This window comes from Trachurus japonicus, chromosome 22 (genome assembly GCF_045865225.1).
Source record: "Trachurus japonicus isolate A0001 chromosome 22, Traja_1.0".
In the NCBI taxonomy this organism is placed as follows: Eukaryota; Metazoa; Chordata; class Actinopteri; order Carangiformes; family Carangidae; genus Trachurus; species Trachurus japonicus.
Window position 1 is genome coordinate 4,682,771 of NC_140928.1, and position 23,300 is coordinate 4,706,070.

General features: G+C 38.1%; 2 protein-coding genes across 37 annotated transcripts in view; one reads left to right on the plus strand and one right to left on the minus strand.

Moving 5' to 3' along the window:
- LOC146963273 (creatine kinase, testis isozyme-like) overlaps nt 1-23,300 on the plus strand; it is a 205,431-nt gene that overhangs the window by 14,079 nt on the left and 168,052 nt on the right. Inside the window, exons 3-7 of one of the 2 annotated variants that reach the window (XM_085767436.1) lie at nt 2,731-2,863; nt 4,839-5,010; nt 5,927-6,050; nt 7,014-7,203; nt 8,603-8,782. In XM_085767436.1, coding sequence (XP_085623562.1) covers nt 2,731-2,863; nt 4,839-5,010; nt 5,927-6,050; nt 7,014-7,203; nt 8,603-8,781 — 798 coding nt within the window. In that variant the 3' untranslated portion in view covers nt 8,782. Of the gene's footprint in view, nt 1-2,730; nt 2,864-4,838; nt 5,011-5,926; nt 6,051-7,013; nt 7,204-8,602; nt 8,820-23,300 lie in introns of those variants that run through there. The other variant, XM_085767435.1, reaches the window with a different exon arrangement.
- mark3a (MAP/microtubule affinity-regulating kinase 3a) overlaps nt 10,244-23,300 on the minus strand; it is a 73,403-nt gene continuing 60,346 nt past the window's right edge. For 8 of the 35 annotated variants that reach the window (XM_085768041.1, XM_085768040.1, XM_085768031.1 and 5 more), the window contains 3 exons: nt 22,483-22,509; nt 13,227-13,271; nt 10,244-11,119 (listed from right to left, as the gene is read on the minus strand). In XM_085768041.1, the coding sequence (XP_085624167.1) occupies nt 10,774-11,119; nt 13,227-13,271; nt 22,483-22,509 (418 nt within the window). In that variant the 3' untranslated portion in view covers nt 10,244-10,773. Of the gene's footprint in view, nt 11,120-13,226; nt 13,272-15,654; nt 15,703-16,356; nt 16,437-22,482; nt 22,510-23,300 lie in introns of all 35 variants that reach the window. The other 27 variants (XM_085768049.1, XM_085768046.1, XM_085768043.1 and 24 more) reach the window with 7 other exon arrangements.

Consider the following 23,300-nt stretch of genomic DNA (forward strand, 5'->3'; position numbering starts at 1 on the left):
TCCTCGTTTTTTCGTTTTAAAACCAAAAACCAAAAAACGAAAAAAACAGCCTGAATTGTGGTTTTTTGGATTTTGGTTTGAAACGGAAAACCAAATTACCAGCTGACTTTCGTTTTCTGACAGTTCGGTTTAAAGGAAAAATCAAACTAACGAAACGTACACGGACCGGTAGCCCAGCTAACGCTCTTGCATGGGGCAAGTGGCTCCCGTCAAAGTTCGCCCTATAAACGGGTATTTTTTTCAAGCTGACAGGCTCAGATAGTTACAATGCGAGTTCGACAACATACTAGAAAGGAGAAATGAACGTAATAGTCTCAACCTTTAGCTGGAGGTCGCTGTTTGCTGTGATCGGTGTCCAAATCTCACCACGCCAGAAATCTCGTTCTGAAATCTCTCGATAACCCGTGGCAAAACACCGGTGGGGAATACTGTTACCTGACTGAGGTGAAGAGAGACGACCGGAGAATTTACAAATTGTAGCAACAAAATGTTGGGCTGCTCTTCGCGCAGCTTTCACAGAGCTTTCACAAGTTAGGGCTAACACGGAGCGATAGATATAACATTGTTATACCTATCGCTCTGGGCTAACAGTTAGCTGTGCTACAACTTTATTTTTGCTTTACAAAATACATAAACAGTGCATAAAACCATATGAGCATCATTATTAATAACAATTGGATAACAAATAGACGTGACAATAAAATAAAAACATACATAAATAGAAATAAATAATAGTAAAAAATAAATAAATAAATAAAATAAAAAGGAGAAGAAAAAAAGTAAGACACACCAGGGGATATGAGCAATGGAAATTAAATTGAATTAAAGATATTAAAGTGGGAGCACAGATTTATAGTTTTGATAGCTTTCTTGTTATTAGCAGAGGAAACTGACTTGAAATACACCTCCAGTTCTTTCATGAAAACACAAAAAATGGGTTTTACTTTGGCAAATTTACACTTGTGGATATAAAACTTTGCAAGAATTAAAATGAGATTAATTAAAAAATATTCTTTTTCAGCTGGAGCGTCACTCTTTATAAATCCAAAAAGGATTTACAATGATGTGCTACAAATGGATGCTAACACTCTTGTTGTCGATGCACCGTCACCATGCCGACCACAGGGTCTGCTGTGACCACTTTGACCTGGATGACTACTGCCAGTCAGAAGAAGAAGAGACGTGCTAAAGGTGGACACATACGTTCATTTCTCCTTTCTAGTATGTTGTCAGACACTCATTGTAACTATCTGAGCCTGTCAGTGTGAAAAAAATGCCCGTTTATAGGGCGAACTTTGACGGGAGCCACTTGCCCCGTGCAAGAGCGTTAGCTGGGCTGCAGGCTGCCTGCCCGGCTCAATACTGGAGCGACCTCAATAAAAGTATTATCCATAACTCACATATACAGAAAAACATATAAAAACAGGGCCCAAGTTGAAAAAAACCGAAGTTGCCCTTTAAAGGCCCAGTGTGTAAAATTTGGGGGGGGGACGTGATATCTGAATGTGAAACTCTTGAAACGTGCTCTCTGACTGGCTGGATTTTCCGTTCGGCCTGCCATACAAACATGGCGGCGCAAAATGGCGACACTCTCTAAAGCAAGACCTTTGTTATAGAGAGCCTAAGCGGAAGCAGGAAGTAACGTCGCCATGGGACCTCATCTCTGAAAAACTCGCCATTCAAATGAATGAGACTGAAAGTTTTATTTCGTGATCCGTTTGAATTGCGCCATGAGAAAAAAATATGACCTCTACCTGTTCAAAACATCACGTTTCATCCCGAGAAATCAGCCGTTTATCATAAAACGGCAACAGAAGAATGTATTTTGTGTAAAGACTGCTCCACGGACTAGAGATCTGTGTCCCACAAAAAATACGTCACCAACTGACACGGGAAAGGGCGGCATTTGGTGTGTGACGTCACGTACGCGACCTGTAGTCTTTCTGGTTACGGATTCTTCTGAATTTTATTTTACAATAGTTTTACAACAAACTGCTGATTTCTCGGGATGAAATGTGATGTTTTAAACAGGTAGAGTAGAGGTCATATTTTTTTCTCATGGCGCAATTCAAACGGATCACGAAATAAAACTTTCAGTCCCGTTCATTTGAATGGCGAGTTTTTCAGAGTTGAGGTCCCATGGTGACCGTTACTTCCTGCTTCCGCTTAGGCTCTCTATATGTACTGTATATATAAAAGAAGAATTATAAAGCTACAAAAACCAAACGGATTCTATTCTATAGCGATTATACACTTGTATAAATATATTCATGGGTAGTAGATTCAGACTTTGCCAATAAACCTTGACAATTATTACACACTGGACCTTTAAATGGTGTTTAAAATAAAACAAACAGCAAATTTACTGGTTGCACATGCACAAGTAGATGAAACATTTACTTGCACTGTCTCAACTTTTAGGGGCAAAATGCCTCCATTTAGGGACAGTCTGGAGCCCTTATAAAAGACAAATGGACTATAATCTTATATCTGACCTAACAGTGGGGGCATTCTGGGGTTGAAATGTTGAATATAAAGAGTGGAATGTAACTGGAACAGATCTGTTGCATTTGAAGTTAAAATAATAATAAAAAAAAGATAATAAAAAAAAAATGCTACTTCAATTTTTCTTTTTCCAGGAGAGGAAAAAAAGAAATGAGCCACCGACCACCAGGACCTGAACAAAGAAACTAACTAGTGTGTGTGTGTGTGTGTGTCGTTCTCTCTCAGGGAGGCGACGACCTCGACCCCAACTACGTCCTGAGCTCCCGAGTCCGAACAGGCCGCAGCATCCGCGGGTACTGTCTGCCGCCACACTGCAGCCGAGGAGAGAGACGAGCTGTGGAGCAGCTCTCCATCGAAGGTGAGGACGACACGGTGGCGACAGGGCTTCACTCTGCCCCTAAATGGAGGCTTTTTGCCCTTAAAATTTACGTAAGATAGATAGATGGATAGATAGATAGATAGACAGACAGACAGACAGACAGATAGATAGATAGATGGATAGATAGATAGATAGACAGACAGACAGACAGACAGACAGATACAGTAGACAGATAGATAGATAGATAGATAGATAGACAGACAGACAGACAGACAGACAGACAGACAGACAGACAGACAGATACAGTAGACAGATAGATAGATAGATAGATAGATAGATAGATAGATAGATAGATAGATAGATAGATAGATAGATAGATAGACAGACAGACAGACAGACAGACAGACAGACAGATACAGTAGACAGATAGATAGATAGATAGATAGACAGACAGACAGACAGACAGACAGACAGATACAGTAGACATCTATCTATCTATCTATCTATCTATCTATCTATCTATCTATCTATCTATCTATCTATCTATCTATCTATCTATCTATCTATCTATCTATCTATCTACTGTATCTGTCTGTCTGTCTACTGTATCTGTCTGTCTGTCTGTCTATCTATCTATCTATCTATCTATCTATCTATCTATCTATCTATCTATCTATCTATCTATCTATCTATCTATCTATCTATCTATCTATCTATCTATCTATCTTAAGAAAATAACAAACAAACAAAAAAGAAACAGAGAAAAACTAACTAACTAAAAACTTACTGTAACATTGGTGAAACGTGAATGGAGCGAATCAAAGAATCTGGAATCTGTCATCACAGGTGTCAGGTCGATGTGTGTGTGTGTGTGAGGATCATGAATGAAAATGAAAAGTGAATATTTGTTTTGCAAGTTAATTTACAGTGTGAGCCCCTGAATTTTCTCCTTGCACTCCTAAAATGTTAAAGAGGAACTCTGCAGGATTTGTAGATTAATGTCTCCAGCTCAGTGATCGTTATATAATAAAGCTGAAGTATCTGAGGCCAAGAGAAGTGAAGCCTTTAGTGCAGCAGACAGCGCCCTCCGGTGGCAGCAGGTGGAGAAACAGCACATTGAATGTAAAGCAGGCTGATGAGAACATCAGTTACAATAAAGTCATTGCAGTTTCCCAAGTTCATTTACTAAACAGCATCAGGCAAAGGAAACAGAATATTCCTGCAATTCAGAAGCTGGAACCTTTAAAGGGATAGTTCACCCAAAATTCAAATTTCACTCATTATCTACTCCCCCTCATGTGGACTAAGGGCTGGGAGAAGTTTCAGAGTCCTCCGTGGCTTCTCTGAGTTACAGTGGGGCTTCGAGCAGCACTGCATGTCCATATGACGGTAGCGAACGGAGCTCACTTTTCTTTGTCCAAAAAGACACACCAAAAAACATCCAAATACCTCCATGCTGCTCGTCTGTAATGTCCCTCTTGTATTGAAACCCCGACATGAGAAATTGTTCTGAAAAAAATTAAATAAGTCTATATTTTAAGCTTGTTTGTAGCGGAAGCTCCCAGCACTGCTCTTCCTGGTACGTCCAAATCTCGCGCGATTTGCACTGACACCCAGTTCACGGCTCCGCCAATCGCGCGAGATTCTGGCAGAGCAACACTGGGAGCTTCCGCTACAAACAAGCTCAAAATATAGACTCATTTAATATTTTTCGGAACAATTTCTCATGTTGGGGCTTCAATACAAGAGGGACATTACAGACGAGCACTATGGAGGTATTTGGATGTTTTTTGGTGTGTCTTTTTGGACAAAGAAAAGTGAGCTCCGTTCGCTACCGTCATATGGACATGCAGTGCTGCACGGAGCCCCGCTGTAACTCAGAGAAGCCACGGAGGACTCTGAAACTTCTCCCAGCCCTTAGTCCACATGAGGGGGAGTAGATAATGAGTGGAATTTGAATTTTGGGTGAACTATGCTTTTAGGTTTTCATGTTTTTCAAACATCTGTCCTGCAGCTCTGGACTCTCTGAGCGGAGACCTGAAGGGGAAATACTTCGCCCTGAAGAACATGACGAAGGCCGAGCGGCAGCAGCTCATCGACGACCACTTCCTGTTCGACAATCCGGTGGCTCCTCTGGTCCTGGCCTCGGGGATGGCCCGCGACTGGCCCGACGCCAGGGGCATCTGGTGAGAGGCTTTGTCTTTTCCTCTCTGTAAATCTCTGTCTGCATCTGTTGGAGCAGGGTTCTTGAAATCATTTTCCAGGACATTTTCAGCTGCTACAGTCTGCAGCACTGCAAAAACTCAAATATCTTACCAAGAATATTTGTCTTATTTCTAGTGAAAATGTCATTTCTAGTCAAAACAAATCTCATCGTACTTAAAATAAGACTCATCACATTAAAAATTAGCTTGTTTTTAGACACTTTTTTCCTTCTTTCAAGCATATTTTCAATTGAAATAAGTAGAAAAATCTGAGAGTGGAGCAAGTTTTTCTTTCTTATTACAAGCATAAAAAAACTTGCTTTTACTGGCAGATTTTTCTACTTATTTCAAGTGAAAATGTGTTTAAAACAAGTGAAAATGATCTAAAAACAAGTTAATTTTTAGGTGATGAGTCTTATTTTAAGTGGAAAGGGATGAGTTTTGACTAGAAATGAGACATTTTGACAAGAAATAAGACAAATATTCTTGGAAAGATTTTGAGTTTTTTCAGTGTGACAGACATGTTATCACTCCAAACACTTACACATCCCTCGTCCCATTCATGCTTTATACAAGTGTGCTTTTAGACAGTTGTATCTTATTTTATACATTTAACAAGTTTGATTCTATGTTTATTCCTCTCTCAGCCCCAGAAGTCTGATCTAAAGATGTGCAGTCTGTGGCTCTGACTTATCTATGAAATCATCTCTTACATGATTAGAAATAAAGACAAATGTATCATAGAACAACACAAAAACATGTTGTTTTTGTTTTTAAACCACATCCACTACAGCTCTATGTCACTATAGTTTTCCATTGGTCCACATTGGTCGACTATTCTCCAGGTTTTCCAGGAGGACGCGTGGGAGGAAACTGAACCCTCTGTTTGTGTCTTCAGGCACAACGACAACAAGACATTCCTGGTGTGGGTGAACGAGGAGGACCACCTGCGTGTGATCTCCATGCAGAAAGGAGGCAACATGAAGGAGGTGTTCCAGCGCTTCTGCACCGGACTCACCAAGGTCGGAAACAGGAAACACCCCGACTCATCATTAGTCTTCATTATTACACACAACACGAGTGTCTGACAGCCTGGTCTTCACGTTACCACATCCTGCCTGCTGTAAATATTGTCAATACAAATCCTGCTGTAAATAATTCATATAAATACAGTGGAAAGAAAAAGTATGTGAACCCTTTGGAATTTCTAAGTTTTCTGCATTAATTGGCCATTTAATGTGTTCCCATCAACATCGAAGTCACAAGTATAAACAAACACAATGTGCTTAACCTAATATCACACAAACAGTTATAATATTTCATTTCCCTCCATGATGACAAACTGTCCAGGCCCTGAGGCGGCAAAGAACCATGCTGACCACCATACTTCACATTAGAGATGGTGTTTACATGCTCGTATGCAGTGCCATTTTCGCACCATACCTACAAAATAAATTCATAAATAAATTTTAAAAAATACAAAAATTTAATTTTAGATTCATCAGTCCACAAAACATTTTCCCATTAGTGTTGTGGAGTGGCAAACTTCAGGCCTTTAATGGAAAACAAAGCAAATAATGCAGAAAACTAGGAAATTAAAAACTGTATATATATAGAATATATATCTATATATAGAGATATATACATATCTATATAGAGACAGAAAGAGACATGTAAACCATTTACATATCATTAATAACAAAAATATCTATCAAGCAATTATTCTTTATTTTCATGGTACTACCTCATTATCTACTTGCACCACTGCTCTATGTGACTGTACAGTACATCTGTCCACTTTATTTTATTTAACTTATTTTATTTAACTATTTTTTTTTATTATTCTTAATATTCTTAACTTATCGTTCAGATGTTGTTATTGTTCTACATCTTTTATGTGAACGTCAGAGAGCAATGCAAACCAGAGTCAAATTTCGTCAACACACTCGACCAATAAATCCGATTCTGACTCTGTTTCTGTTCAGATTGAGGACCTGTTCAAGGCAAAGGGCAGCGCCTTCATGTGGAACGAGCACCTGGGCTACGTCCTCACCTGCCCATCCAACCTGGGCACCGGCCTGCGGGCGAGCGTGCACGTGAAGATCCCCAACATGAGCAAACACGCCAAGTTCGAGGAAGTTCTCGAGAGGATGAGGCTCCAGAAACGTGGAACAGGTACAAGAACCTGCAGAGGAGAAACACTGTAGCTGTGTCTCAGTTCGATTACTTCCATTAGTTCACTGTCATGTCAACGCAACTCCAACACCTTTTTTTCCAAATGAGTAAATATAATGTTCATACTCGCAAAATCTACTGAATGTTAGAATACTACAGTGAGGATTAGTTAAATTATACAACGTGTTTGAAGGTCGACATCTTCTCGTCGAAGAGACTGTTACATTGGGAGCTGGTACGAACCTAAACCATATGAGATAAAATAATATAAAATATGTAATTAAAAAGTCATAATTATGAGATGTGGCACAAGTGGCCCAAATGTGGCTTCTAGCTGGTGCATTGTGGGATTTATACTTGGCCAAATACTGTACTGCTCCGATGCGTTCCTATGGTAAGTGTGGGTAAAGTGCAAATCAAGCGCGCTGCACTTTTGGTCGTTGGAGAAATGGGACACACTTACGCACTTAAACTAAGCACATGAACACGGACGCCAAATGTCTAAGTGTGTAAGTGTGATCTAGTGTGTATAATGGGACAGGGCCTTAGTGCCGTTAAAAAAACCCAATCTTTTTTTATTTTGGATCGCTATTATGACCTGTCAACACATCTCCCAGCTTGTTTTGTTTGTACAATACACTGTGTTTTGACAGACTTGTCAGTGTGAATGCACTTACATACTACAGAATGGAAGTAATCAAACTGAGACACCGCATGTGTCTTCAACTGGTGTTGAATTAGTGGACCAATTGGTAAAATCATCTTTACTGTTGGATCTACCGTCATGTATCCTGCAGCAGGCGACTGATCTGAGGTCTGTATTTAAAGGGATAGATCACCCAAAATTGACATTTCTGAGTTACAAGGGGTCTCGGCGTAGCAGTGCATGTCCATATGACGGTTGCAAATGGATACCAACTGTCTTCGTAACAAAAAGACACACCAAAAAACATCCAAATACCTCCATGCTGCTCGTATGTAATGTCCGTCTTGTATTGAAGCCCTGAAATGCGAAATTGTCCCGAAAAAAATTAAATAAGTCTATTTTTCAAGCTTTTTTGTAGCGGAAGCTTCAAGAATATAGACTTATTTAATTTTTTTCGGGACAATTTCGCATTTTGGGGCTTCAATACAAGACGGACATTACATACGAGCAGCATGGAGGTATTTGGATGTTTTTTGGTGTGTCTTTTTGTTACGAAGACAGTTGGTATCCATTTGCAACCGTCATATGGACATGCACTGCTACGCTGAGATCCCCTGTAACTCAGAGAAGCCACGGAGGACTCTGAAACTTCTCCCAGCCCTTAGTCGATATGAGGGGGAGTAGATAATGAGTGAAATTTGAATTTTGGGTGAACTATCCCTTTAATGTTTGTTCTGTCTTTTTTGGTCTCAGGCGGCGAGGAAACGGCTGTCGTGGGCGGAGTCTGTGACATCTCCAACGCCAACAGACTGGGCTTCTCTGAGGTGGAGCTGGTGCAGATGGTCGTCGATGGAACCAAACTGCTGATCGAGATGGAGAAGAAGCTGGAGAAGGGTCAGTCCATCGACGACATGATGCCCGCCGAGAGGTAAACTCGTCCTCGTCCACCCAGCCGCCTCCTCTCCTCTCTCCTCTACGAACATCTTCGGACCGTTTATTTAAAATGAAATGGCTGACGATGGATTTGAAGTTCTTAAAGTTCTGGCTGAAGTTGAACCGAGACGTGTGCTGGGACTAATGGGAAACTTCTGTCAAGGAGAAATGTGTCCCGATATGTTCACGGATGGACCCACAACAAGACGAGGAGTCAAACAATAATGGATCAATGCTGCTAAAATCAATAAACTGGCTTTGACTTTCATCACCGTCTCCAACAGGAACAAACTCTTTCAAACTGATTCTATGTGAACGGCTCTGCCACATTTTATAATACAATTCTTGAATGCAATATGTAATAAACTTTGCCACATTTGTAATAAGTTGTTACCTAATGCACCAAATTATTACAAAATGCGGGTATTGCATTTTTTATGAAGGAAATGCAATAATTTGGTGCATTACGTAACAACTTATTACAAAAGCAGCAAAGTTTATTACATATTGCGTTCATGAATTTTATCACAAAAAGTGTTGGATTGTTACAAAATGCGTCTTTATTACATCATGAGGTGAAAATGTATTACATTATTACGTAATGAAATGTTATTACATAATGTGGTGCTACAAGGTGTGTGAAGAAGTGTCTGGTGGACGGCTCTGTAGCAGGAAGTTTATTCAATTCAAAGCCTCTTCACAATAAAAGCACATATCTAAAGACACATGTTCCTTGTTATAACTGAAATATCTCCTATGTCGCCATTTGTATTAAATTTGATACATGAAAATACATGAGTTTTTGAGACCTCGACATCCTCACTGTGATTTTTTTCCTAATGTATACAATCAGATACATTGCAATGATCAGATAATCCACCAGGGGGCCTTCACTTGGGACATCCAATATGGCCGCTCTCAGTCAGTGACCCAAATGTGTTTTCTCGTTAAGAAAAACTTTAAAATTGTCACTGAAATTTCAATAGGAATAGTTACTGCATTGATGCAAAGTAAAACTACCGGTACTTAATATTTCATAACTTATTTTATAATAGAACCGTGTTAAAAATGTATGTATCTAGGTATATACTTTTCTATGCAATTTGTTTTTTTTGGAATTATATATATATTTTTATATATATATTTTTAATTATTTGTCAGAAGATCCAATAAAGGGTCCAATTTCAAAATTTCTATAATTTTCTGACAATTATTTCATGGTTCAGACTTTACAAGGTTAAGATTTTTGGTCGTATATATGTGTAAAAAACAAAAATGTGCAACAAAACACAAAGTTTTCCTTCCGAAATGTAGTGAAACACTTTGTTGTGTTTATTGAAGATTTATTTTTTTTACTTTGTTCAAATATTAGTGTATTTAAGAACCATAAACCATCTCAGTGTCGTTTCACATCTTCTCTCTGAGTCCAGATAAAAAAAAAGATCAGCGTGAGACGGGACGTTCAAGTTGACAGACACTTTAATTGAGACATGAGTGACCCTCAGTAACCATGTGGGCATTTACACGGACTCCCCCGTCATCCCTACGTTTTAACGAAATACAAAAGAAAAAAAAACAAAACAAGAAAAACAAAAAAAACAAAAAAACAAAATGAGTATTGCAGTGAAGCTGTGTTGAAAGTAAGATACATTATTTACACTGAAAACAAAATGCTACTTAATTTTTTTCTTTTTCCAGGAGAGAAAAAAAAGAAATAAATAAGACTAGAAATGCTTTTTTTGTCCACATTCACAGCATGACAAATCATATTCAACTCATTTATGTCGACCCCGTGTGGCCAGAATAGACTGAGATATTAGTAGGTAATTCAGTGATTATTGCCAAAAGCCTTAATCTATACATTATAATATTCAATACATACTCTGTATTTTGTTTTTTTAAAAAAGGAGACATTTGGAAACTGCTACTTGGATGATTGTACAGCTTAAATACTTCTAGATATATATATGTATACTTTTAAACCCTTTTGTTCATAGCTTTAACTCGTTGGCAACTTTGGAAGCAATGTTTTTGAAAGCGATGGATGATCCGGATATCCTTTTGAACCTGACGCCGTTGAGCGAGAGACGCGGCAGCTTGCAAACCTCCATCTCCCACTGGACCAGGTTCTCGGCTCGCCCGTCCCCGTGGACGCAAAGAAGCAGGAAACTCTCTTGCTGCTCGTAGTCGCAGTTGTTGGCGTCGAGCACCTTGCGAATCTCCCGCATGATATCGCAAGGCTCCATGGAGCTGGTGGTCCTCATACTCCAAGTGAATCTGAGGGAGCGGGGTTTACTGTCTTTATTTTCCCCTTTTTGATCCCCAGGTACATGGCGACTGTCGGGACAAGAGGATAAAAGACACAGAAACAGTTTTAGTTTCAATGATTTTTTTGCAGATGGAGGTTTGTGCAGCGCCACATTGTGTAATAACGCTTCATTATGTAATAAAGTAATACATTTTCACCTCATGATGTAATAAAGACACATTTTTTTTAATAATCTGCCACATTTAGTATTAAAATTCTTGAACGCAATATGTAATAAACTTTGCCGCATTTTGTAATAAGTTGTTACATAATGCACCAAATTATTACAAAATGCGGGTATTGCATTTTTTATGAAGGAAATGCAATAATTTGGTGGAATACATAACTTATTACAAAAGCGGCATTTGAATCAGCTGTAGCTGACGATTTGGTAACTTGTAGGTAATACTTTTTTATGATGTATTCTGGTATTGGTAGGTAATACTTTTTATGATGTATTTTGGTATTTCTTATTGCTATGTATTAATTATATGATTATTTCTACCTGGTGTGTTTATTGTGCTAACTGCTGCTGTACACCGAATTGCCCCTTGGGGATATTAAAGCTAATCAATCAATCAATCAATCAATCAATCAATCAAGTTTATTACATATTGCGTTCAAGAATTTTATCACAAAACGTGGCGGATCATTACAAAATGCGTCGTCATTGCATCATGAGGTGAAAATTTATAAAATTATTATATAATGAAACGTTATTACATAATGTGGCGCTACAAGGTGTGTGAAGAAGTGTCTGGTGGATGCAGAGACTCAACAGCCACTTTGTTCCAACTTTTAATTCTTTGTTTCATTAAACAGAAACAGCTTTTAGAGAAAGAAATTACACTAAATTTGAAAAAGCATTGAGTCTGTGGCTGGAGTCTGTTTCCACCAAAAACACTCTGTAATCCCAGTTTGTAAATATCTCACTACATTCACAGCACAGGGGCCGAGCTACGGAGGCTCAAAAGGGACAAAATGTAGTGTTGTTAAAAAAATTAAAATGGAAAATAATAACTGATTTGATCAACTAATTGGTACTATTAAACATTTTATTGTATCAAATTTTCTGTTTATTCCATTTTAATAATTTAACTTCAAATACTTTATTTTTTCAGTCGTGTGTTGCGACTACATTTTGTGAGTTTCTCCACTCTAAGCTTCTGCTCTCCTATAAAAATAAATATGCAGCGGCCTCTGAAGAACCTAGACGGTCGTTTAATTACTCTGTTTCTTTAATCCTCAAAGACGACAAATTTTATTTTTCTAAATTTATTTTCTGCACACATTATTCAATTGGAAAAATAAAATAGAAATACATATAAATACACAAAACAAAGAAGAATGAGAAACTATGAGAAAAATAGAAAATATAAATACAAATTTGAGTCTTTCTTAATAATTCAACATATATAAATATTTACGGTTGTGCTTGAAAAAAAGACAACAATTAATTACTTTAATGAAATAATTTATAGATCAACCAATTGATGATTCAATTCCAGAATATTTTCATGTAAAATAATGTTTTTCTTTAATTATAACGGTCTAAATTCAAGAGAAGAGTTAAACTCTTTATATCTTTTATCCAGATGTTTCAGAGTCTTTGAGGATCTGGAGATATTTTATAACTTTAAAGAGTTTTTAAACAACCTTCTAGTGTTTGTAAAGATTGATTTTTGCAGAAGTTGAACTATGCGACTGTGAATGTAGTGAAACTGGGGTTGGACACATCCATGCTGGATTAAAGGCAGGTTTGTTTTTGTTTTTTTTGTTTGGGTATTATTATTAAGAGCATTGTCAAAGAATAAAAAACATGCCATGCTAACAGAGTAGCACACGGGTAACAGGGCCATGCAAAACGTTATTATTATTGATTTAAAAAAGAAAAAGAAAAAAAAAAGAAGGCGAAGCTGAAATGCAACACACATGTTTCCAAATTTGTCTGAAACATCCCAGGAGACAAAGCAGAGCGAGGGGGTTCCTAAGCAACGAGGAGGGAGTACGGCAACAGACTGAGGACAAACTGAAGCCTACATTTATTTAAAAAAAAAAAGAAAAAAAGGTGGACCAACATAACTGAGGGAGGCGGGGCAAAGGGAGGTGGGGGGGCAAAGGGGCAGTTAACCTCACCTTGAGCCCTCAAGTCTCCCGTTTCTCTCAAACTCGGTTGAGACTCTGAGGCACATGAGAAGACGACCGGACAGGGAGGAGGAGGGGGAAAAAAGAAGAACAACAAAAATATAAAAAGAGATGTGGATTGTGCTCGACAAACAACTTCAAGATCATTTCCAGTGTTCTTTTTTTGTTTTTTTATTTAAAAAAAAAAGAGAAAATGTGACGTGTAGTAAGAAGAAGGAGGAGGAGGAGGTGAAACGACGACGACGAAGAGGAGGAAGAGCCACCACCGCAAAACAAAACAAAAATATAAAAATAAAAAAACACCAAGACATGGAAGTTTTTTTGTTTTGTTTTAAACTTCCATTAAGATCAGTGAAGAGTCATGAGACAGAGAAATAAAGAGTGACAGTGATCCCAAACGGAAACCAACAGCAGCAGACAGACAGAAAGAAAAACAACCAAACAACCCCCACGGAGACTGAAGAGAAAAGAGTCGACGGGAAAAAGCTGCAGCAGAAACTAAAGGAACTGATGCAACGATGCAGCTCCAACGTCTCATTTTTACTTCATTTTTATCTATTTTATACTTTTCCCCCCGAGAAATTGTTTAAATTCAAAGTCCAAAGCTTCTTCTTTTTATTCGCTGTTTACTTAAGTTAAACTTGTTTCTATCACAACATGAGAAATGTGAATAAAAAAATTATTTTAAAAGATGACTTAAGAAACTGAAATCTGAACTTAAAGTCCGTCCTTTTCCAGAGCTTTCAGCTGCATCTCATGCTTTTCTTAGGATGAAGTTTGTAAAGAAAACTTAAAAATGAAAGACTCAGGAAGAGAAATTACCTCACCTTAAAAAAATATATACATTAATACTTAAATAAAAATGCGTTAGATTTGATATAAAATTAGTTAACTCCTAATTTTGGTAACAGAAATGTAAATAATATTGTGTAAACTTATTATATTCATTAAATAAACTGTAGAATTGTCAAAATGTAATCATTTGATGTTAAATTGTTTTTGTCATTTTGTTTTGTTTTACTTTATTTCAAAGTCAGATTGTAAGAAATTGATGAAAAAAAAAAAGTGAAAAAAAAAAAAAGTTTAAAATATTGATACAATTACTTCCTGTCAACACTGGAAACTAAAAACTTAAAAAAACAAACTAAAAAGGTACGACCATAACGTTCAGAAAAATGACAACACAACGTTTCGTGTTCAGCCTGATGGGAAACGCTCCCCGCGACAGGAAACTGGCTGCGACTCGGCCTTTACAAAATAAAACCAAATGTTCCGTCTCTAACTGAAGCGACTCAGCAAATTCAATTTGTTTGTCTTAATTAAAACTGATCAACGAGGGAAGAGACGAGGGAACGTCGGCCGAGAGTTCACAATCGTCAACACAACGTTAAATCCATCGGTTCAGACTGAAAAATGATGTTGATTCAGGTTCATTTAAACCTGCTCTGATCGCTGGATTAACTGGTGATGAATGAAAATATAATAAACATCTTCAACGAACAAAGCTTTAGGACTTAAAAGTCGACAGGATGGACAGTTTGGAAAATAAATAATTATCTGAATTTTCTGTAGATCTGTAGCATTGAATATCAGAGCTGCAAGAAACATCATCACATTGTGATTTTCATTTTAATTAAAAAAAAAAAAAAGGAAAAATCTAAACTTGATGATATGATGTTTGTTGGTCTTGTACCAAACCAACTCGTCCTTTTAAATCTTGAGAATATGATTAGTTGTCTGCAGCGTCTCTGTAGCAACACGACATCCAACAACGCTGGGACACATTTTTACCCTTTATTTAAAACATTGTGCAGCTCAAAAAAACATCTGAATATTGGATGAAGTGTAACTGTGCAGCTCTATATTTATCCGGTTTATGCGTCAATGTGATGAAGCATCTTTTCTCTCCACTTCGTCGTCTTTTGTTTTAACCTCGTCACGATTTATTTTCCTTTCTCCTGCAGCCGATGACGCCGAGACAGATGTTTGTTGTTTTTTTGAAGTTAACTTGTGATAAAGTGAAGAGAAGAAAAACAGGATATTTATCCGTCGGGTAAAGTTTTCCTCTAACGTGCTCTGAAGTCTGAATCACCACAGACAAGGAGTGATTAGATTAAAAAAAAAAGAAAAAGAGAGAGGGATAAATTAAACGCTGTCTTTGCTCTCGGAGAAACAGGAAAAACAGGACGGGTGGAGGAGGAAGTGACTCCGAAACTCCCCAGACTTTGACAAACAGGAGGACGAGTGAACAGACAGGACTGACAGCTGGTCCCGGGTCAGTCAGAGAGAGGCTGTGAAAACCACAAGGCCGAGGAGGGTGAGGGAGGGAGAAAGAGAGAAAGAGAGATAGATAGAAATAGAAAGAGAGAAAGAGGGGGGGGTGAGTGTCCCTCCACATAACTGAGATGGAGGCCCTTACTCTAGATCTTCATCTTCCTACAACTCTCTATATCTTCCGCTCCTGAATCTGAAAGAAAAAACGAGGGGGGAATCTGAGGAGACGGAGGAATTTCTTTTTTCTTTTTTTCTTTTCAATGGACACATGACAAGAAACAAGAAAAAAAAACAAACAAACAAGAAAAAGAAAAAGTAAAAGAAAAAGGAAGAAAGAGAGAAAGAATATCTGAATGTATGACATGACGACTAGGGGTGGGAGAAAAAATCGATTCACATAAATATCGCGATATCTTTTTTGACGATTTTTAAATCGATTTTTTTTTTTTTTTGAATTTTTTTTAAATATTGTGCAATGTGCATTTGTTAGGCTTTTTTACATACAGAGAGTCCAGGTTTTGAAAAGGGTTTAAGTTCACTTTATAATGGAGTATGTTAATTTATAGGCTCCTACAGTATTTGTGTGCAGATAAATGTTAAAAATGCTAAAGACTAAAAATCGAGAGAATCGGCAATATCGTAGAAACGCAATTTAAATCGAATCACCATCCAAAAGATCGTAGAAGAATCGAATCGGGAGAAAAACATATCGTCCCAGCCCTAATGACGACAGACAGGCCTGAAAAAATAAGGAAAAAAAAACATGGAAGGATGACGAGAAGGAAGGAAGCAAGGAAGGAAGGAAGGAAGGAAGGAAGGAGAGGCTGATAGAGGGCAGAAGACTTACTAAGGGTCTTTCCTCCCTGGGTGGAAGGGACGACAGGCCCTGTTTTGGCCATCTGCCGTTTGGCCGGGTCAATACTGACCCTACGGGCGGAGAGGAAGAGCAGCAAGACGTCAAAGGTTAAAGGACACAGGAAGGTTAAGGAAGACAAAAAACACACAAACTGTGAGGAGAGAGGAGGTGAAGGAGGAGGAGGTGGAGGAGGAGGAGGTGGGAGCGAGACGTGACGTGTGACTGAACCTAAAAACGTTCTGAAGAGGAGGAGGAGGAAAAACATCAAAAACTCCCAAAAAAAGACGGGAGGAGAGAGATCGTCAACAGCGGGAAAGAAAACGTACGGAGGCTCAAAGCTGACAAAATGTAGAAAAATGTTTCCAGACATGTTAAAAATAAATAAATAATTAAAAGACTGAACACATGAATGAATAATATTAAATAACTGCAACAAAAAAACACGAAGCTTTATACTTTTCTTCTCACCACCAATCAGTTCAATCAAGTCGACCTGATGGTGGCGCTACGTTAACTAAATCGTATATTAATTTCAATATACAGCAAACAAGAAAAACAAATGTAATACAGCAAAACTATGTAATAATAATAATAATAATAATAAGACATTTGATAACTTTTTTTTCATATTTAAAAATTTGGAGGAAGAATAAAAAATATTTTCTGAATATCATTAGTTATTCATTATTACATTTTATAATGTATGTATATATGTATATGTATATGTATGTGTCGCTCACCCCTTGTATCAAATGTAAAATATCAATTATCAATTACGCTAATGGGGAACATATCTTTGCTTTGAACACTTTTTTCTGCTTTAAAATTTAACAATTTAACTAAAACTAATACGTTTTAATAATAAAGATGCAGAAAAATAAAATGAAGTAAAAAATAAATAAAATGTATTTTACATTATATACAAACTGACTGAAGGTTAGAAGAGAAGTGTAAAGCTTCATGTTTCTTTTTAATTTCCATTTCCTTTGTTTCTTCAACAATATTATTTATGATGTATCCAGATTTATTTATTTATTTATTTTTCCTTTGACGTGTCTGAAAACTCGGTCCCACGTTTTGTCGGCTTCACGACTCCGTAGAAATGACGACAAACACAAAACCAGAGTGAGGTGGTGATGGGAGTGATGGGAGGACCGTGATGACACAAGGAAGAGGAAGAGGAGGAGGAGGAAGAGGAGGAGGATGATGATGATGATGATGCCACAGGAAGAAAACTGTTTACACATCAGCCACCGCCGAGCCTCGAGACGGCAACCCGCGAGGGCCACAAAGCTCAGAGAGGTTTGATCAACCAGAGTCTGTTTCACACCTCTAACCCCTGAACTCCACTCAAACTGACCTGACTCCACAGGAAAACACAACTTTTTACACGATACACGTTTCAAAATGACTTTTAGTCTGGATTTATTTTTCTCCCCCAGATAGAAAAAAGACAGAAATATTTTTCACAACAATCAGGAGACTTCGTTAAAAGACGATGAGATGATGTCGACTTTATAAAAAACAACTCTATTGGCCCAATTATAAGACGATATAAGATGAACTCTGTGGCTTTTACAACCTCTGTTTGTTAAAATTCAGGCTTTTATCTGTAAAATATATTTCAGAAAAAACCTTTAGCTCGTTTTTACCTGAAAATTAATTTAACTTTTTTTTTTTTAAAGGGACAGTATGGGACTTTATTGGCTTTTTATTGACAAAAATCAAATATCGCTTTCATAAATACGTATTTCACTGAAGTGGAATCGCGCCCGCATACAAACGAGCGCTTTCTCGTACCTTAGAATGAGATGTTACAAGTTGTTACAAACATACAGGGGGGGGTTCACCGAACCTTCTCTGCCATGTTGAATCGCCATGTTTTACGTTCAGTGTCACCGTGGCCGTCAGTAACCACAAACTCGGGCCGCCGGAGCTTCTCGGCTCGGGGAGAAAGTTTTCCAGACAGCGCCTGTTAAAACTGTCACCACCGTGTAGGCTAGTGTGAGGAAGGACGGAGGCACTGGTGTTGCCTTCAGGTGCAGTCAGACACCTGAATGACGCCGTGAGTGACGGCGTCGGCAAACCGACTGGATGTTATTTTACTCGACGAGAGAAAGCCGTAAACGTGGGTCAGGTAAACAATACAACATCGCCATGACAACATATTGTCACGCCTGTATTGTTTTGCCTCGTGCTGGCGGACCGTTTGTTTACATAGAGGCTTGTTTATCCTGATACATGCAGCGTGTGTTGTTTTTCTGACTTCTGCCCGAGTTTACGTAAACGCAACAGCAAGAATACGTGCCGACATGCAACCGTACCTCTAGATGGGGGTAAATGTCACATATTGTCCCTTTAATGCTCTTATTTTTCATTCAAAAGTAAAACTGAGTTTAAATGCAGAGCTGACGGTCACAGCAGCACATGTTAATATTAGGCTACATAACATCCATATAGCATTTCCTCTTTTTTTTTCTTCTAGGGTTTCTGGATAATTTTAACAATTTTTCACTGTTTTGTGATGTATAATAAAATAAAAGTAAAAAATAAACATATCAGAGTTCTGCATGTTATTATAATACATCATCTTATATCAGGGCCAATGTGGGTGTTAAAATATGTTAATCTGCAATTTAAAAAAATATATATTTTAAAAGATTTCAGAATTTACTGCTTTGTTTTGAGAAATTAAATCCAATTTATTCATTAATATTATTTTCTTTATCCAAGACTTTTTTTGTAAAGATTAATATGATGCTATTGTTTTACATAATTTACAGTATTTATGGTGATTTATCGGTCACATGACTGATCAATGGACTTAATAAAAGGAAACTGGAAACGACTTCCGACGCCTCATGGAGACAAAACAAACAAACCCCCTGATCCATAATAACTACGACTTTCACCAAAAACACAACAAAACGACAGAAACGGGACAAAAGCGTCGACCGGACGATCTTTTCTTTTTTTTTTTTTTTAACTGCAGGTGACGACAGCTGTTTAAAAGTACAGAAAGATACAGCAAAAGCACGAAACACAACGAACAAACCACTGGATAAACCAACCAAGACGACAAATCTACACAACAGCCTGGATTTACAAAAAAAGAAGAAAAAAAACCCCCCACACAAGTCACTTATTTAGTTTTTTTTTTTTTTTATAGCTCTTTGTGGCTCAGACGTTTTCTCCTCGGTCTCAGCAGGAGAAAACACTTCTGAGCGTCACAGAGAGTTACAAAAAAATAAATAAATTAAATGAATAAAAAAAAAAAAAAAAAATCTGTTTTATGGTGAATAATGTAGCAGAAAAAACGTTTAAAAGCTCCGTCTGAAAAATGAGCAGCTTCAACAGCAAAGAGAGAGAGGAAGAGGAAGAGAGAGAAAGGGAGAGTTCAGTCGTTAACAACCGAGAAAAAACAAACCACAATCAATGGCGGCTGGAGGAGGAAGAGGAGGAAGAGGAGGAGGAAGAAGAAGAAGATGAAGAAGCGACCCCCCCCTCCCCATTGCATGCACTTGGCGATTGATTAGTGGCAAGCTGCTCTGTCGTTGCTGCTGGTTAATCGACTGATTGGTCGACGAGTCCGGTCCGATCCAGTCTCGCCCAATCAGCCTTTAGCCACTCAGACCAACCACAGCCACGGTGAGTGCGTTCACACACACACACACACACGGTTCAAAACACACATTAAAACCTGATTAATGTAAAAAAAAAAATCTGAATCTGTTCTATCACAACATCTAAAACCATCACAGAGTTTTTCTTTTTTTTAATGATCTTTGTTTACGTCTCTGTAAAGGAAAAGTCTGACGTTTTTGGGAAAAAAATTCCCTTATTTGTCTTTTAAAGAGGAGCCAGCGTTAGCGTAGCTTAGCATAAAGACTGGAAACAGGGGGAAACTGCTAGCCTGGTCGACGAAGCTGCCAATTAACATGTTGCATGTCATTAGTTTGGTCCAGAGTGTAGCTACGGTGGCCCCGAGGGGACAATGTACTGCAATAATGTGTTTCTGTCGGGCTTTTCAAATTAAAAGCACTGGAGGTATTGTTATACATTTATTATAATATTAGTGTTGTCTCAGTTTACTTGATAATTATACATTAATTCCTTCTAATGCCTCATTTATCACTGTTTTTGAAGCATATTTGTCCCTTAGGGTTTGTTAAAATAAAAAAATAAAAAAGTGTGATTAATTTGTGATTAAGCGTGGTTAAAGCAGATATCAGTGGAATGTTTTTGTTAATATAAGTCCTAAATAGTCCTATTTTCCGTCAGCAATCACTTACATGAAGTATTTCAGCCTAAACACGAGTCTCTCCATCACTCTGCTCTGCTGTAACCCGAGGAGAAAATTTTCCTTGTGGGATACAAGTGTTATCCAATGAGGGGAGAGAACGGCATGAAGGGCTGTGTGTGCAGCCAAGGGATGCGCGTGAATGTGGTGACGTAGCACGAGGACCAATTGATGCCTGACAAGGGCGGGGGCTGCTAACTCATGGTGCGTTCAAGGAAACTCGTACTTTGTGTTTTTCCTTCCTGTGAAGTCATACCAGTTCGATCTGGTACGAGTTCACGGGTCGGAAGTTACGAGTGGCCGTTATAGGGAACTTTCACAGACAACAGGACGGTAAAAACACGAGCTACGGGTTACCTGGAACGCTACCAAGTCGTAGTTGTGACTTGAAGCTGTAACTTACGGTTTCAAAAGCCTGCCTTGAACACAGCATTAGCCGAAACGGCCGTGCCGATGATATCTGCTTTAACTATGTGATCATAATAGATCTACACAAGTTCATCCAGGGCAGGTACGTCTATTTTTTTTTTAACGTCCTCTGGAAACACTCGTGTTGTGTTCTGAGTATCTGCAGCACATGTTGTTAAATTAAAGAGGATGTTTCCTGAGTTTGTTTGTTTGTGTTTCGTCTGTTTGCAGGATCGTCCCCGGCAACGCTGGCACCAGAGATCAGATTTGTCATCGGTGTTTCCTGCTCCACGAGCCCGATCAATTCATCTTCTTAATGACTCATTTAGCAGCTGAAAACTCAAACACAAAGAGCTGGATGACGATCCTGGATGGTTACATGCATGGAGTCACAGATCGCCTATATTTATAATTAAAAGTCTGTTTTTGTTGATAATATTAGATAATAATAACAATATTCACCATTAGAGGGTTAATGTCCGTCAATATGACTTACATGTGCATCTCAATAAATTAGAACAACATGGAAAAGTCAATTTTCAGCAGTTCAAGTCTGAGTATTGAGTGCAGATGAACACTTTTCAGAATGTCAGTATTTCCATATTAAAAATCCTTTTCTAAATTGGTCTTTTGTATAATATAATATATGGATCTATACAATGTATTAGTTTCAGTTTTTGAATGAATTACTGACATAAATAAACTGAGATGAACCTTTATGTGTTTTCTTAAATCTGAATGTTTTAAATGTTATACTTTTTAAGTTAACGCTGAAGCAAGATGCAGGATTTCAACTTTTCTTCTACCTTTTTAACATTTCTACTGCTTTTCGCCTTAAAAAAAAAAGGCATTAATCAGCTGCTTTCAGCATTCAAATGTATTTTCCTTCTTGGAAATGCTTTTTCTAGTTCATTGAGATGCATCTGTATGTGTGTGTTTTTTAAAATTACAGTACACTTTTGACCTCTCAGGGCCACCGTATCAAAGTCAAGTTCGCAGCTTCTTCCTGTTTCAAGTCGAATACGAAGCTGAATGACGTCAAACTGTTCCTTTACTCCTAAAACTGGCAACTCCCACCAATAAACCAGATCCTGTTAATATGGATTACTGGGCTAGAAATCACATTAATCTGATTATAACTAATGTGCGTGTGTATGTGTGTGTCTGTGTGTGTATGTGTATGAGTGTGCGTGTGTAAATGCACCCAGAGAGAGGTTTTTGTTCAGCTAAGCGATGTGTTAGTTCAGTGCCAGCAGCCCCAACGCGTCTGTAGAGTTTCAGAGGAAGTTTCTCAGTGACATTGTTTCTCGTTAATTTCTTTTTTTTTTGTTTTGTTTTTTTTATGTTTGCTTGTTTGTATGTTTGTTTTTGTTTTGGCACAGAGCGGGAAGGCAGTACAAGAGTCCTACCTTTTGGTAAACCTGAATGACATGTTTCTACAACAGAATCAGACAAAGAAACAGTGAAAATGGTGAAGGAGAAGTGAGGAAGAGGGGAAGGGAGGGAGGAAGGGAGGAGGGAGGGAAGGGGAGGAGGAGGCATGAGGAGTCTGAATGAGTGAACAAAAATGTGGCGATTGGAATCATCAACAGTGAAAAGGGGGAAGATTCAGATTCAGTTGTTTTTTGTTTCCATTGATTGTTAAAAAAATGATTTCAATTCCTCATTTTAGGTCAGTCATTGCAGGAGTGAAGTCGCTGCCTGGCTGCAGCCGTCAGAGGAAACTAAACATGTCTCTTTGTTTTATCTGTTTTTTTTTTTTTGTTTGTTTGTTTTCTTATGTTAAATACAGTGACAAATCCACCAGAGCTGGGAATCCCCACTGTGATAATGGGCACACAAACACACCGTGGGTAAATTACACTAAATACCCACATGATTCACAGCTGGAAGTGGTTTTTTAAGCTCGAGAGCCGCATGGAAACAGTGACACTGAAGTTTGTTTGGTCCAAACCAAAGAAGACGAGGAAGAAGAGGAAGAAGAGGAAGAAAGAAGAAGAAGAAAAAAGTTCATTCTGGATTTTAAGAAAACAAACAAAACCAGGAGGAGGAGGAAACACAACATGGAAACTAAACTGACAACAGGTCACGACACTATGAACCTGATGTGGTTTAATTCATCTGGAGGAGGAAGAGAAAATAAGTAGGAGGAGAAGAGGAAGAGAAGGAGAGGAGAAGAAAAAGGAGGAGGAGGAAGAGGAGGAGAAGAAAGAGGAGGAGAGGAAGG